Here is a 16,482-nt window from a genome sequence, read left to right as displayed (position 1 = left end):
CCCGGCTTCCCCTTTCATTTTTGTGCACAATCCCTTTCAAATCTATGGAATGTTTTCAGACACTGTTTATTGAAAAGAGAAATGTGGGAAATGATGTGAAGTGGCAGCTTTCAGTACTTCGTCCTCCTTTCTGATGTTTGCCCCATTTCTAGGTCATAGGCAGCGTTCCAGTTTGCAGGAATTGTTTCCTTTGCTAATGTTACTTTCCTATGCAAACACTGGTGGTATAGTTTTCAATTCCTGATGCTTTGCCATTTCTGCAAATAAATTTTTTTGCCAAAAAATTACTTTTCTTTCCTAAGTTAATATTAGAGAATCTGTAAATATAAAATGATATTTAAAACTATAAATGTTCTGAATTTTAAAAATTATTTCCCAGCAGCTTAAAATACTTACAGATGTTACTACATTCATGTATTCAATCACCTATTTATTGATTCACCTAGTTACTGATAACTGTTTACTGAACATCTATTATATAACCAAATATTACTCTAGGCACAGTGATACAACATGAACAAAACAGACAAAAATCCCTGACTTTAAGGAGCTTTACATTCTAACAGAGCAGCAATGTTTGAAATAAGGTTCATAGAATGAGCTACTTAAGACACTTTGAAGATACAGGAAGTCAAAACTATTTCATGGTTATGAAATACTGTTGTTTGCCTTTTCCCTGTTTTGTACTTGCACTGAAGGTACTACCTGTTGCAACAGTGGGTAAAACTCATGGCACTGCAGCACAAATGCACTAGAATGTTCCAGCAGTCATTGCACCATTATCACCCATGTTCGTGAGCTTTTCATCACTAGATTATATATAATAACTTAGAAGGAGGAAAGTCTTATTTTGGCTCATGATTTCAGAGGTTTCAGTCTGTGGTTGCTTTTAGAGTCAAGACTATGTATCATGATTGGAGCACCTAGAGGAGGAACCTGCTCACCTCATTGCAGCTGGGAAGCACAGAAAGAAGAGAGCCATGTGCCAGTGGCTTACATCTGTAATCCTGGTGACTCAGGAGGCTGAGATACAAGGATCATGGTTCCAAGCCAACCTGAGCAGGAAATTCTATGAGTCTCTTATGTGAGCAAAGTGCTGGGCCTTTGAGTCTTGATCTCTGCTGCTGACCCCTATTGTCTGTGTCTTGGGATTGATTTGATAAGTTATCACATTAAGTATCTAAGCTACCAAGGAATAGCCTGTTTCTAACAGCCCTTAGATCTCTGGGTTCCAGTGAGTTCTAATGCTGGCTACCATTAGGTCCTGAGGAAGGAAGGGACAGACTACATTAATGGGTTGAAGCTACAAACTCAGCCATTGCCTTGATTTACACCTGAAAATGAGTCAGTGACTGTAGTAATCATTCATAGGAAGAATGACACTACTATTAACCAAGTAGTAGAACCTAAGCTACAGACAAATAGATGCGATAGCAGCCTTCTATATTCACAAATAGGTATAAAATGCAATTCACATTGCTGAAGTAGCAGGTAAGAGGTTTTTTTGTTTGTTTGCTGGTGTTAGTCCCAGATGGCAAGGCAAAAGCTCTATTATGGAGCTGCATCCTAGCCCCTAGTTTACATCAAAGGAGTGCCGCTGTAATGGTTCTACCAGCACATGTTTAGGAGTATTTGGGGGTGATGTAGCCCCTCCACTTCTTGTAAACATTTATTTGGCACAGGGTCTTGCTACATAGTTCTAACTTCCTGAATTCTGTTATACAGGTATGTATGTGCCTCTATGCCTAACTTGACAAACCTTTTCTTTTTTCTTTTTCTTTTTCTTTTTTTTTGTCGGTCGTGTGGCTTGAACTCTGGGCCTGGGTGCTGCCCCTCAGCTCTTCAGCTCAAGGCAAGCACTCTACCACTTGAGCCACTCTGTCACTTCCAGTTTTCTGGTAGTTTATTGGAGATTAGAGTTTCACAGGCTTTCCTCCCAGACTTTGAACTCTGATCCTCAGATCTCAGCCTCCTGAGTAGCTAGGATTACAGGTGAGAGCCACCGACACTCAGCAAAACCTTTTCTTTAAAAGATTATCTTCAATTTAAAATGGTAGCTCATACTTGTAATCCCAGCTACTCAAGAGGCTGAAATCTGAGAATTGTGGTTTGAATTCAGCCCAGGCAGAAAAGTCCTCAAGATGCTATCTCAATTAACTGTCAAAAAAATGGAAGTGGAGGTGTGGTTCAAGTGATAGAGTGCCAAAACCTCGAGCAGAAGACCCAAGCAAGAGTGAGAAGCCCTGTGTTCAAGCCCCAGTACTAACACACACACATACAAATTCAGTACTTCTGACAAATTATTTACATAAGTGGAAGAAGGACAAAATAAAACCTTTTACAACAATACAACTAGTATTTTTTGCTGTGCCTACTAGGGCTTGAACTCAGGGCCTCTCATTTACCCAACTTTTTTTTTTTTTGGTCGGTCATGGGGCTTGAACTCTCAGCTTGGGCGCTGTCCCTCAGCTCTTCAGCTCAAGGTGAGTGTTCTACCGCTTGAGCCACGGCGCCACTTCTGGCTTCCTAGTGGTTTTTTATTGGAGATGAGTCTCACGGACTTTCTGCCCAGGCTGGCTATGAACCACGATCCTCAGATCTCAGCCTCCTGAGTAGCTAGGATTACAGGCGTGAGTCACCAGCGCCCGGCTTTTGCTCAGCTTTCTTACAGTTAGCACTCTACAACTTGAGCCATACCTCAAGTCCAGCCTCTGTTTCTGATTAATTGGAGATCAGAGTCTTGAGGATTTTTCTGCGTGGGCTGGAGATTTATAGATGACCAGCATGTTAATTAAAAGGGATTCATTATTAGTTTTCTGTGGCAGGGTTTTAGAGCACTGGTCTAGCATGGGTGATGCCTTGGATTCTATCCTTAGCACTCATACATACACACATGCATGCATGCATGTGTGTGTGTATGTGTGTGTGTGTGTGTGTGTAGTTATCAAACAAATGAAAATTGCAGACACATATACCTGTTAGAACACTGAGTCAAGGTCTGGCCACACTGTGAAGCAGCTGGAACTCTCATGCTACTACTAGAGATGCAGAATGGCACAAATTCTTTGGAAATTGGCCTAGCAGTTTCTCATAACGTTAACCGTGGGTCTTACCCTGAGACCCAGCAGTTCTACTGCAAGGTGTTACATGATACATCAAAACATATGTCCACATAGACATTCACAAGATTAGCAGCTTTAGTCTTAAAAGCTAAAACCTAAAGATATCCCAAATATGGATGTACAGGAGGTTGGATAAACAAAACATACTGTTCAGACATAGAATTCTCCTCAGTAATAGAGAGAATGAACCATTGATCAGCCTTGTGATCATCATATACACATTACAGGAGCTAAAGAGGTCCTGCTAGATCAGCACATGGTGTGTGATGGCATTTATGTTAAGTTTTAGGATGGGTAAAGCTAATGAACAAAGGTTCCTAGAAAACCTTCCTCTAAGCTGAGACCTGAAAGGTGAGTTGATTAGCAGTACACAGAAGAGCATCCAAGGAGAGAGGTAGCAGGTAAACAGGCCACCCCAGAAAGGCCATGTGACCCAAGAGTGCATTAGAGGAGAAGAAGGAAAAACCAAGGTGAGCAAAGTAAAAAATGTATATATCCAGGGATGTCAGTGCTACCTATGCTTCCCCAGGAGTCTGGAAAAGTGAAAATTCTTGATGAGCCCTACAGTAATGAATGTAACCTTGCCTGTCATGGCAGGTAAAACCCAAAAAAAGACAATAAGACCATTGAAATATTTGGACCAATGAAAATATTTGTGGTATTTAGAAGTTGTTTGCAAACAGTATTTGTGTGTGTGTGTGAAAATAGCTTTCACATACTTTTTTTCTTGGATTCAGGGTTCAAAAAGGATTCTTCGCTCCAATGAGATCATCCTTCCAGCTAGTGGTCTGGTAGAAACAGAGCTCCAATTAACCTTTTCCCTTCAGGTGAGACTCTTTAAATCTTAGGTCATTGCTGGGAAGGTGGCTCAGTGGTAAAGTGCTTGCCTTGCATGCATGAGGCCCTGGGTTTGATTCCTCAGTACCACATAAGCAGAAAAAGACAGAAGTGGTGCTATGGCTCAAGTGGTAGCGCTAGTCTTGAGCTGAAAAGCTAAGGGACAGAGCCCAGGCCCCAGAGTTCAAGCCCCGTGACCAACAAAAACAAAACAAAAAAATTTAGGTATTTAAGATGCCATGGTCAAACAGTTCTCACACCAAGACACAATTTTCTTTAAGAACAGCAAATTCCAGCTTGAGTGAGAAAGGGCAAAAGTCACCTGGAGATTTTTGGCTACTCTGGAGAGCCACAGCAGTCACTGATACCAGATGGGCTGCTAAGATAATGTGCCATGACTCAGTTTTCCTTTACCTGACCATACATGATGTTGTACCTACCTACTCTGCCCAATCACCCTCTCTCCTTATCACTCCTGTACTGATCACATAGCCCAGCAGGATGTGCCTCCTTCAGTCTCCTATGATCCCTTTCCTTCCCCTCTCCTATCCCTCCCAGCGTGTTTCTCAACTTAATCCGAGTAGTATACATTGAAATGCATACAGAAAACACCTAACCAGATGATAAAAGAAAGAATCCATTTCTCAGCTTGTGTGGACTCCAGACTGTGAAGAAAGCCAGGCACCTCCTTTTTACAGATAGGAAAAACTGAAATATAGACAGGTTATGTGTTCATTAGTGGGATCTGAACCCCAAAACCCTCAGTTGCCGAGTAAACTATCTGACTGCTTTGGTCTTTAGTACCCTCATTTCCTTAAACGAGATGCCAACAAACTTCAGATCATGTTGCAGAGGAGGAAGCGATACAAGAACCGAACTATCTTGGGCTACAAGACCTTGGCTGTGGGCCTCATCAACATGGCAGAGGTAAGTGGAACAGTGAAACTGCTGGCCTGTAAGTCAGAAGCCAAGAGGCACTGGACTTGGTCATTCATTCACTCCCAGCAAATATTTTCCCCAGCCTATTGGCATTTACTTAATTGTCCTTTGTAGGTTAATCATTTGGTTGGAAGTTGAAGATGTACTTTTTTTTTCTTTTTGCCACTTTGGGGGTTGAACTCTAGGCCTGAGGGGTTTTTTTGTTTTTGTTTTTGCTCTATTACTTGAGCTACAGCTCCACTTTCTGCTTTTTGATGGTTAAGAGTCTCATGGACTTTCTTGCCCAAGTTGACTTTAAACTGTGGTCCTCAGATCTCAGTCTCCTGAGTAGCTAAGATTACAGGTGTGAGCCATCAGGACAGCTTGCCACTCAGGAATTGGGGGTGTAGCTCAAATGGTAGAGTAAGGCATGAGGAAAAAATATTAAGAGCTCTAGGCCAAGACTTTAAGCCCCAATACTGGGGCACATGCGCGACACACACACACACACACACATGCATGCATGCACACGCACACACACACACCAAAAAAAAAAAAAACATAGCTCTTCTGTGAAGAATTTAAGCTAACATGGACTCCCAGAGATCAAGAGATTCGCAATCATTTTCAGTCTCAAGCTTCAGTTGTTATCTTTTAAGTGTATGGCCCTGACTAGCAAGCTGACAGATCAGATATACTTTCGCTTATTTATTTATATTGAGATGAAGTTTCACTGTGTTGCCCAGGCTAATTTCAAAGTCCTAAGCTTGAGTGACCCTTGTCTTGGCCTCTGATTTCCTGCTCAAGGCATCCACTTCAGTGCCTGGTTTGAAGTTGGGGGGGCGGTGAGGGGGAAAGATGGGAGGCAGGGATGGTAAGGGGAAACAAAGGAGGAGGCAACAATGCTTGATAAGAAATGTACTCATTACCTTGCTCATGTAATTGTAACCCCTCTGTACAGTCTTTTCACAATAAAAAAGAAAAAAGAAAAGCCGGGCGCCAGTGGCTCAAGCCTGTAATCCTAGCTACTCAGGAGGCTGAGATCTGAGGATTGCAGTTCAAAGCCAGCCTGGGCAAGAAAGTCCGTGGAATTCTTATCTCCAAGAAACTACCAGAAAACCAGAAGTGACGCTGTAGCTCAAATGGTAGAGCACTAGCCTTGAGTTGAAGAGTTGAGGGACAGAGCTCAGGCCCAGAGTTCAAGCCCCACAACCGACGGAAAAAAAAAAAAAAAGAATTTTTAAAAAAGACTTGAAGAAGCTGGTGGCTCATTCCTGTAATCCTAGCTACTCAGGAAGCTGAGTATCTTGGTTCAAAGCCAGCCCGGGCAAGAAAGTCTGCCAGACTTTTTTTTTTTGGGTCCGGTCGTGGGGCCTGAACTCTAGTCCTGGGCACTGTCCCTTAGCTCTTCAACTCAAGGTTAACACTCTACCACTTGAGCCACAGCGCCACTTCCGGCTTTTTTCCTTTTGCTTATGTGGTGCTGAGGAATTGAACCCAGGGCCTCATGCATGCAAGGCAAGCGCTCTACCACTGAGCCACCTTCCCAGCTCCTCTGCCAGACTCTTACCTCCAATTAACCACCAGAAAACTGGAAGTGGAGCTGTGGCTCAAGTAGTAGAGTGCTAATCTTAAACTGAAGAGCTGAGGGAGAGCACTCAGGCCCAGACAGAGTTCAAGCCCTATGACTGACCAAAAAAAAAAAAAGACTTGAAGCTAGGCATACCTGTAATCCTATCTATCCAAAAGCTAAGACATTCTATGAGAATCCATCTCCCATTAACCAGAAAAATGCCTGACTGGAGGCATGACTTAAGCAATATAGTGCCAGCCATGAGCAAGAAAGCCAATTTAGGCCCTGAGTTTAAGCCCTGCTACCAGCATACACACACAAAAAAGTAAGATTTATGGGGCTGGGAAGGTGGCTCAGTGGTAGAGTGCTTGTTTTGCATGCATGAGGCCCTGGGTTCGATTCCTCAGCACCACATAAGCAAAAAGAAAAAAGCGGGAAGTGACGCTGTGGCTCAAGTGGTAGAGCACTAGCCTTGAGCTGAAGAGCTGAGGGATAGCGCCCAGGCCCAGAGTTCAGGCCCCACAACCGGACCCCCCCCAAAAAAAAATAAGACTTAGAAAGCAGTAATGTAGTGGTATAGATTTGAAAGTGAGCAGTATTAGCAGCATTGTCCTTGGTTTTCATGTTCAGTATAATCTTTGGAAATGGCAATCCTAGGATCTATCTAGTAAGGTGTTTCCACTGTACTTTTTGCTTATAGGTTATGCAACATCCCAATGAAGGTGCTCTGGTTCTTGGCCTGCACAGCAATGTGAAGGATGTCTCTGTACCTGTGGCAGAAATAAAGATCTACTCCCTGTCCAGCCAGCCTATTGACCATGAAGGAATCAAGTCCAAGCTATCTGGTAAGACTTATATAGTATCTGTAGACCCCATGAGAAATAAGATACTCCATGCCCTGATCTCATGTTAGGAAAAGTGAACAAGGCAAGCCTAAAATGTTCCCAAGCAAGAAAAGCTTGGAATTCCTAAAAATAAAGCATGGCCATGGATTTGGCAGAAGCCTTTCTCTCCAGCCCAGTTGTACAGATTCCTGTCTTTCCAAGGCTCATAGGCCAGATCTTCCTTAGGGCAAGGCTACCTTACTAGAATTTCTCTTCCAGATCGTTCTCCTGATATTGACAATTACTCTGAGGAAGAGGAGGAAAGTTTCTCATCAGAGCAGGAAGGCAGCGATGATCCATTACATGGGCAGGTAACCTCCCATAGCCCCTTCTTTGGAGTGTCTGAGAAACTTCTAGGATTTTCCAGCCTAATTCTGTACCTTGCCCACTCTCAGGACCTATTCTATGAAGATGAGGATTTGCGGAAAGTAAAGAAGACACGGCGGAAACTTACCTCAACTTCAGCTATCACAAGGGTGAGCTGCCCAGGTCCTGGACCTGACACAGCTGAGATTTTTCAATCTTGCCTGGAAGGGTTATGCTACATTCAGACCTCAGGGAGTTTACACAGCCTACATCATCCATTAATAATTGGTGTGAAGCTGGGCACCAGTGGCTCATGCCTGTAATCCTAGCTACTCAGGAGGGTAAGATCTGAGGATCATGGTTCAAAGCCAGCCTGTGCAGGAAAGTCCCTAGACTCTTATCTCCATTTAACCACCAGAAAACCAGAAGTGTGCTGTGGCTTAAGAGGTAGAGTACTCGCTTTGAGCTGAAGAGCTCAGGGACAGAGCCCAGACCCAGGTTCAAGCCCCACGACTGACCAAAAAAAAATAGTGTGAGCCAAATACTGGTAGTTCATGTCTACAATTCTAGCCACTTGAGAGACTGAGATGGGAATATGGTTTAGTGGTGGAGTGCTTGCCTAACATGCATGAGGTCCTAGATTCAATTCTTCAGTAACATATAATTTTTTTAAAGGCTAAGATCTCAAGATCTATGTTCAAGGCCAGCCCAGACACACAGAATTGACCCTTTTACCTTCAATTAACTAGAAAAAAAAAAAAAACAGGGGCATGGCTTAAAATAGTAGAGTGCCAACCATGAACAACCATTGCTAAGAACAAGAGGCCCTGAGTTCAAGCTCTAATACTGACATTGAGGGGGGAGGGATAGAGAAAAGGAGTATGGAAGAAAGAAAGGAGGGAAGGGGAAAAGGGAGAGAAGGAAACAGAAGAGAAGAAAAACTTATGGCCATAAGGTAAGTTAGAGGGCTCAGCACAGAGACCGGACAGGAAGGTTGGACAAGTCTACTAGTTCTAACATATAATGACTCAGACTTAGCAAGTAACTATGACACTAGAGTCAGGCAAAATGCCAAGAAACAGGTTTTTGAAGATAGAGCTTATCAGGTGGATTTAGGGAAAGGTATTGCTGAAAGCAACTATGGGAGGCCCACTGTAGAGATGTATGTGTCTCTATGTTGTTGTTGTTGTTGTTGTTTTTCAGGGGCGGGTTGTTTTTTGTTGTTGTCAGTCCTAAGGCTTGAACTCAGGCCTGGGTGCTGTCCCTGAGCCTCTTTGTGTTCAAGGCTAGCATTCTGCCACTTGAGCCACAGCACTACTTCTGGTTTTTGTGTGGTCAATTAGAGATGAGAGTCTCACAGAGACTTTTCTGCCCAGGGCTGGCTTTGAATTATGATCCTCAGATATCAACCTCCTGAGAAGTTAGGATTACAGGCGTGAGTTACTGGTGCTGGCAGTTTTTGTTTTGTTTTTTAACAAGCAGTGGGTTTCTTAGCTGAGGATTGGGGTTTGAGTAGATACAGTTAAGGTTAGAAATAAGACTCAGACTCTTACCTTACTCCTAAGTTTTGTTCTCTAGAAGAAGGGCCATCCAAGAGTGCTAAACTGGGGCGATCTGATTATATTTGCTCTGGAAAGACTACAGGGAACCCAAGGGAAAATAACTGAACACTGGCCAGGTGGGGAGAAGGCAATTGCAGTGACCCAGAGATGTGAAGGAAAAGCCCGCCTGAAGGCAGTGATATACAGGCAAGAGGTCAGGAGTTAGCCAGCACAGGCTGATAGAGTGGTAGGGGGAGACTCCAGGTACAGCTTGGTGATTGGCTGGCTTGTGATGTTGCTAACTGGAATAACAGTGAAGGGGAAGAAGATGAGTGCCACTCTGAGATGGTAAGTATATATGTACAGGGCAAGCTTGAAGGACAAGCAGGTGAGGGCCTGGAGGTGCAATCTGGAAGTTATCTGCAGGTGGAGGTCCTGGAGACTGAATAGGTCACTTTCAGCTACACCTGGAGCTCTGAGAACTGCACTGGCTCTGGCTTGTTTTTCCAGAGGTTTTCAGTGTGGGAGCAAGAACTATGTTTCCCTTCTCTCTTGTGCTTTCATTGCTCCCTGCAAGGGTAGGCTCATTCACTGTTGGTTGACTTGATAACCAGAAGTAGATGTTGTCTGAGAACTGTTTTATACTTCATCCCCACAGCAACCTAACATCAAACAGAAGTTTGTGGCCCTCCTGAAGCGTTTCAAAGTTTCTGATGAGGTATGACTCTTCTTACTTCCAAGGTTAATGGTGAGTAGAATTCCCACAGCTTCACACCTTTCTGTGTAGCCACTTGATGTAACATTTCTGTGGTAATGTTCCTTGCCCCCTCTTCTTGTGTATTAGAGCTGCAAGGGAGGAGGCAGCTGGAGACGAACTCCGTGCTGCTTGAAAATAAAATGAGAGTTCGCCATGTAGTATGTAGTTCCATGGTATTCAGGGACAGAGCAGCACAATTGAACTAAACAGTTGGTTAAGCAGCTGAGTCTCTGGCATGGGATGACAATGACAAATATAGCCGCCATTGTTTAATATCCTCTCATGTCCCAAAAGGAGCCAGCTGCAGAGAGTTGTAGCCCAAGAGGTGGGCATGTCCCAAGTGGCCATCTCTTAAGTCACTGGAACTGGCCATTGATAGGAAAGCCATCACTTCTTTGGATCCTCTGATCCTGGTGCCAGTCTTCACAGATTTCTCAATAGACTAATAAAGAATTGAAGATAAAAATTGTCAATAGAAAGAGTTATTCTATGGACTTCAGAGAAAAGCAGACTGGCCTACCACACTCACCTCATGGGTTTTCTTGTGCCTATTCCATAGAAAAGGCATGTTAAAACTCCCTCCTGGTGAAGGTCCTTCCTGGTGTGGATGTCAGGAGGAAACAAGAGGGAAGGTGACCTCACCTGTAAAGGTCACCTGCTTTCAGTGTCAGACCACAGAAAAGATGTGACAGCCATTCCAATGAATGTAACATTATGACTTTTCTCTTTAAAGGGAGTACTGGGGAGGCCAATTGACATCTGGCCAACGGGAAAGAAAATGCTCGTTTTAATTGTTAATAGGGAGTACCCAAAAGTCAAAGGTCCTTTTTCCTCCCACAGGTAGGCTTTGGGCTGGAGCATGTATCCCGGGAACAGATTCGGGAAGTAGAAGAGGACTTGGATGAACTGTACGACAGTCTGGAAATGTACAATCCCAGTGACAGTGGCCCTGAAATGGAGGAGACAGAGAGCATCCTCAGCACCCCAAAGCCCAAGCTCAAGTGAGGCCTAGAGCTTCCATAGGCTTCCTTCCAACACCTCTCCTCCCCAGGCCTATGTTCCCCACACCCTTCCTCATTGCCCTATTCAGGAAATCATTCTTTTTTGGGGGGATTGAGGATATGAACTGGAGGTTGCACTCAGGTCCTCATACTTACTAGCCACTTAAGCCACACCTCCAGGCCCTTTCTGCTTTATTTTTCATATAGGATCTCATGTCTTTGCCCAGGTCTGACCTCAGACTATGATCCTCCTACCTGTGCTTCACACCTAGCTGGGTTTACAGGCATAAACCATCACACCTGGTTTATTTGCTGAGAAAAGGGGAGCTTGCTAACTTTTTTCCTGGGCTGGCCTCAAACCACAATCCCCTGGATCTCTAACTCCAAGTAGCTGATGTTATAGAGGTGATGGTTCGTCCTTTGCTGAGCCTCCAGCTCCCTGGGCAGAGATCAATTTTTGTCTGTGGCATAAGTCCTGATAGGACTCTCCCGAAGTCCCTGTACCCCAGGCCCCATTTCTCCACCCCCACAGAATCCTTCCTCACCAGTGTCTTTGAGGCCCAGGCTGTTGATCTGCCTTGAGCACCAGCTCCACTCGGCTCTTGTGAGCTGCTGTTCTGAGCCGTGGTTGCCACTGACCCCGGCTGTGCTTCTTCGCCGTAGGCCCTTCTTTGAGGGGATGTCGCAGTCCAGCTCACAGACGGAGATTGGCAGCCTCAACAGCAAGGGCAGCCTCGGAAAAGACACCACCAGCCCTGTGAGCAGACCGGTGGCAATGAGGGGTGGGGTGAGGGACCTAGCCTATAAGTTTTACACTCAAGGACCCTGCTTCTCTGAGTGTGGCTCCTTCTGAAAGAGTAGCCTCAGTTTTCCTCCTCTCACTACTGGGCTGAGAATTCAATGCTCAGAGGACACTGCTATGTCCAATCACTATTCTTTCCCTCCCACCTCAGAACTTTCCTTCTTTCCTCTGTCCATTACACAGTGGCTGAGTGTATGACCCTTGGGAAGGCACTCATTCAGGGGAAAACAATTCTACCTTCCATACTAGGAAATGAACAGAAGGAGCAAAGGGGCCCACAAGGTCTGTCTATGCCATCATAAGTAGGTTTTACTGAGTAGAAATGTCAGAGATACAGTACCCTGTAAGAATGTAGAATTTAGTGGCTAGCTTTCCATTTGCCTTCTGTGCCGAAGGGAAGAGCTGTCTACTGTGCCTCCCAGCCCCCAGCAGCCAGGCATAGGCAGGACCCTGGTAGTGCCAAGCCCATCTCATGCTGGGAAAGCTGTTCTTCCCTTTGATCACAACTAAGGGAAGTGGACATTGCCTATGGTTTCAGAGCAGAGCTGTGGTTTGCTGTTGAAAGACTCATTCTTTTCTGTTGAGAGAAACCAAACACTTCAAGGCCTCCAGTTGCTGCTTTGGTGACAGATGAGATGTACAGTCATTTACTCACCCCAGGGAATACTCAGATCACCTTGAAAATAGGTATTAATTGTAAGGAGATGATCAGAATGTGTGAGGCAATCCATATGTTGAAAAACAGTCTGTAGTTGGGCTGGCTCCAGTCCGGAGTGTGCAAACCACCTCCTCACAGGGATATCTGACAGCTGCCTTTCTTCTTGCTGCCACTAGGCGATGCTGTCCCCTAGTTTTTCCCTCTTCCTGGTTAAAGCACAGAGCTGGCCACCAGGCCCAACAAGAATTTTATCAGAGGGTGTTAGTGGGGACTTGCAGGAAGGAAAACTGCAACTCCACCCAGAATTCCCTCAAGGAAAAGCCTGAGTCCTGCCATTTCAGATCAATATTGACAGCACCTTCATAGTGATCTGTAGAGCCCAGGCCACAGCTGATGTACTACTAGTGTTATGTTAGCATGTGAGTCCCAGGTGCTTATCCCCACAGGGAACTTCAGAATGGAATGATCCTGTCAAAAGTAACTGCCCCATGGATAGAGACCATTGGCTACTAGAGCCAGATTCATCAATGTAAGAGTTCTTCTAGGAAGAAGCCCAGGGTATGGTTGAGGGAGGGCTATTGCAAATAGTGTTCGGGGGATGCCAGACAACATACTGTTGTAACAAATAAGGTATTAGCTGAGCCAGTGCCCAAGAAGTACTAAGCATAGCACCGACTATATTATGAATACCTGGTAAATGCTAGTAAGTATTGGTTTTAAGTCAGCAGGGGAAACTATTTCATAACTGAGTGTTTCTGCCATGACAGAATTAGGCTGTAGGTTCTGAATGACAGAATTAGGATGTAATGTACAACATTAAGAGGAGGGAAAATCATCTGATTCCTGGAGCCCCATTAGGTAAAGGTATCAGCCTAGGAGGCCAGTTAGCTCAAAGGTCAATGTACTTAGTCTGTACAGTGTAATGATTTAAGGGCTCCTTGTTCAGGAAAAAATAGCATATTTATGCAAGGTGAAATATCTAAATTTGAATTGTTTTGTTTTATGAGTCAAGGTCTTGCTATTGTAGCCCAAGCTGACCTCAAGCTCAGCCTTCTAAGTGCTGGGATTATAGACCTGTTCTATTACTTCTGGCTCTGAGTTTGAATCTTGACCCCATCATTCCACTGACTGGCACTGGGCAAATTCCTCCTCCATTTCTTTATATGCAAGCAGGTGTAAAAAACCCAGGACTATATGGAGATGCAATGCGATCTTGTTGGTTAGACCTCTAGTAAGGTACATGCTGATTGATTGCTTTACTGCTTGGAAACCTGTAGTACTGTACACTGCTGTTGCTTTTATTTATTTATTTTTATTTTGGAGCAGTTTCAGTTTTTTATTCCTAAAATTGCAAAAATCTAGATGACTTTTATGTGAGTGCTTCAAGTTCTGATTCCTTTGGTCAGACTGTAGATTCTGTTGTTCCCCTGCTGAGATTTCTATTTTGAAAAGCCCCATATGTCTCAATGTGGGTGTGGAACTTTGGAATCTTTTGGTCTGAGATGCTTTAAGACCAGAACAACAAGACTGTGCTTTTAGGTGGAGAACTTCCAGGAGGTTGGGAGACACATTCAGTAATACATGTGGAAGGCTCTGTATTTACTGCCTTACCTAGGTAGCCTCTCATCCCATTGCTGATCATTGTTGGTTATCTACTTCCTTTTTTTAATCTTTTCTTTTTGTGGGGGATGGAACTCAGAGCCTTGTGCTTGCTAAGCAAGTGCTCTACCCTTGAACTATATAACCAGCCCCTTCCTTTCCTTTCCTTTTGTGGTCAGGGTTTATAGGAAGCCAGCTAGAGTACAGACTACCAGTTGCATTGTTGAGAGAGCATTATCAGTATTAATGTTAGAGGCTGTACTTCATTACACATACTCTTCATTAGCTACCGTTGCCTATGGGTACATGCTATATACTTTTGAGGCCTAATGAGTCACTGCTAGGACCAAACAATTAGACAGACATAGCTGGAATACTGTGAGGATAACTGCAGGCCTGGGTAACAAAAGCCCTTTGGAAGCCTGGAGGCAGCCTGGTCTGCCTGGTTGTGAGCCATGACATAGGCCAAGAGGTCTTAAGCCCTGAGGTTACAGGTCTAAGGTGTGTTAGATTTGTCTTGAAGCTTACTTTGGATAGTAGTTCTCCACTGGGGATGACTTCTTTTCCCAGAGAGTACCTGTCAATGATTGGAGGCATTTTTGGTTATAACCAATAGAGACAGCTGCTACTGTAATAGTTTTACTAATTTATTCAAAGAAATGACTGCATGATTGAAAGTAAATGGGATATCCTGCATATTTTCTGCCTCCTTTGGATCCTTAGGAGAAAGAGATTCATTGAGGCCAGTGCCTTACCAACTTCCCCAGCCTGCAACCCAAGCTGCTCATGACTGACTTGGATGTCTACTTTGACAAAAGCCATATTAGCAGATTGGATTATCTGACTATGTATCTATGCCTACAAAATAAACTTTTACTATTTATGAGAAATGCCAATAAGATTTGAGACAAATAGAGAATTCATACCTAAATGGCTTTATACTGGCCATCTTTTTGCTTGTATGTTCTGTTAGAGGACTTTCTGCATATTTGTACCAAGCAAAAAGCACATGGTTACTATGGATATCTTTTAATCTCAGAATGAAAGACATGAATTATGAGAGTCCCTTGTCTGACAAGCAAAGGTGGCCCATATGTCTTGTAGAGCAAGAGTGTTCACTGCATCAAGAAGAAAGACTTTATAGATCTAATAACAAGCCTTCTAACTCTGAGCCCCTCTTCCCTAGTGACATCTCTGTCATTGACCTACTGATTTTTAAAAGAATGATCTCTTTGAAGCTTTGTTTTCATAAAATATCTTCCCTTATAAGATGAAACCCATAAAGGATGAAGACTAAGTGAAAATGTTTTAAGCTTCTTAGATACCTTGTAAAACAAGTTATAGCAATGATTTGCTTTGGGTTTTTTTTGTTTTTTGATAAGTGATAGAAATTATTTTAATTTTTTGCAGATGGAATTGGCTGCTTTAGAAAAAGTCAAATCTACTTGGACTAAAAACCAAGATGACAGCTTGACTGAAACAGACACTCTGGTATGTATGGCTCAGTTTCCTATCTTAGCTACTCAGATAGTCTTTGTAAAACCTTTAAAAATATATGCAATCTGTGTGTATCACCTTTAGAATAAGAACATATATATATGTGTGTGTGTATATATTTTTATATATATATATACATGCAAGAGAAGCTGGGTGACAGTGGCTCATGCCTTAATCCTAGCTACTCAAAAAGCTGAAATCTGAGGATTGTGGTTCCAAACAAGTCCCCCTAGAAGGAAAGTCCTTGAGACTTTTTGTTGTTGTTGTTGGTCGTGGGGCTTGAACTCTAGGCCTGTTCACTGGCCTTCAGCTCTTCAGCTCAAGGCCAGCGCCCTACTATTGAGCCACAGCACCACTTCTAGCTTTTTCTGCTTATGTGATGCTGAAGAATCAAAACCCAGGGCCTCCTGCATGAAAGGCAAGCACTCTACCACTGAGCCACCTTCCCAGCCCTCCTTGTGACTCATATCTAAATTAACCAGCAAAAAAACAAGCTATGGCTCAAGTGGTAGAGCACTAGCCTTGAGTAAAAAAGCTCAGGGATAGCACCCAGGCCCTGAGTTCAAGCCCAAGGACCAGCTCCAAAAAAAAAAAAAAAAAAAGACTCGCAGGACTATCTTGAGAATTAGGCCTAAATTTGTAGACTTGTAAATGACCTTCCATTTCTCCCTTCTGAAATCATTACTCACGGTCTAGATTCTAGCCTAGAGACTAGGTCATTCTTCAAACCAGAAATGTCCCCACTCTGCCTTTTATTTATTTTTGAGAGTGGGGGAGGGAAAGAGAGAGTGAGTACAGGGCTTGAACTTAGGACGTGTGTGTGTGTGTGTGTGTGTGTGTGTGTGTGTGTGTGCTGTGGCTGGATGTTAAGAAAGGGGTACTTTCTTGGATATGTTTTTTTTTTTACTCAAAGCTATCACTCTACCACTTGAGCCAGTTCTACTTCTGGCATTTTGTTGATTAATTGGAGATAAGAGTCTCACAGAG

The 16,482-nt window shown here is 43.7% G+C and overlaps 1 protein-coding gene across 1 annotated transcript in view; it reads left to right on the top strand.

Annotated features, from left to right (window-relative positions):
- The window catches only part of Pacs1 (phosphofurin acidic cluster sorting protein 1), a 120,556-nt gene that overhangs the window by 86,375 nt on the left and 17,699 nt on the right, over positions 1-16,482 (top strand). Inside the window, exons 3-11 of the mRNA XM_013021146.1 lie at positions 3,860-3,949; positions 4,761-4,886; positions 7,151-7,295; positions 7,554-7,645; positions 7,730-7,810; positions 9,840-9,899; positions 10,779-10,939; positions 11,603-11,696; positions 15,409-15,489. Coding sequence (XP_012876600.1) covers positions 3,860-3,949; positions 4,761-4,886; positions 7,151-7,295; positions 7,554-7,645; positions 7,730-7,810; positions 9,840-9,899; positions 10,779-10,939; positions 11,603-11,696; positions 15,409-15,489 — 930 coding nt within the window. The remainder of the gene's footprint in view (positions 1-3,859; positions 3,950-4,760; positions 4,887-7,150; positions 7,296-7,553; positions 7,646-7,729; positions 7,811-9,839; positions 9,900-10,778; positions 10,940-11,602; positions 11,697-15,408; positions 15,490-16,482) is intronic.

The sequence above is a fragment of the Dipodomys ordii genome, unplaced genomic scaffold, assembly GCF_000151885.1.
Source record: "Dipodomys ordii isolate 6190 unplaced genomic scaffold, Dord_2.0 Scaffold54, whole genome shotgun sequence".
NCBI lineage: Eukaryota > Metazoa > Chordata > Mammalia > Rodentia > Heteromyidae > Dipodomys > Dipodomys ordii.
This window is presented reverse-complemented; position numbering and strand designations above follow the sequence as displayed.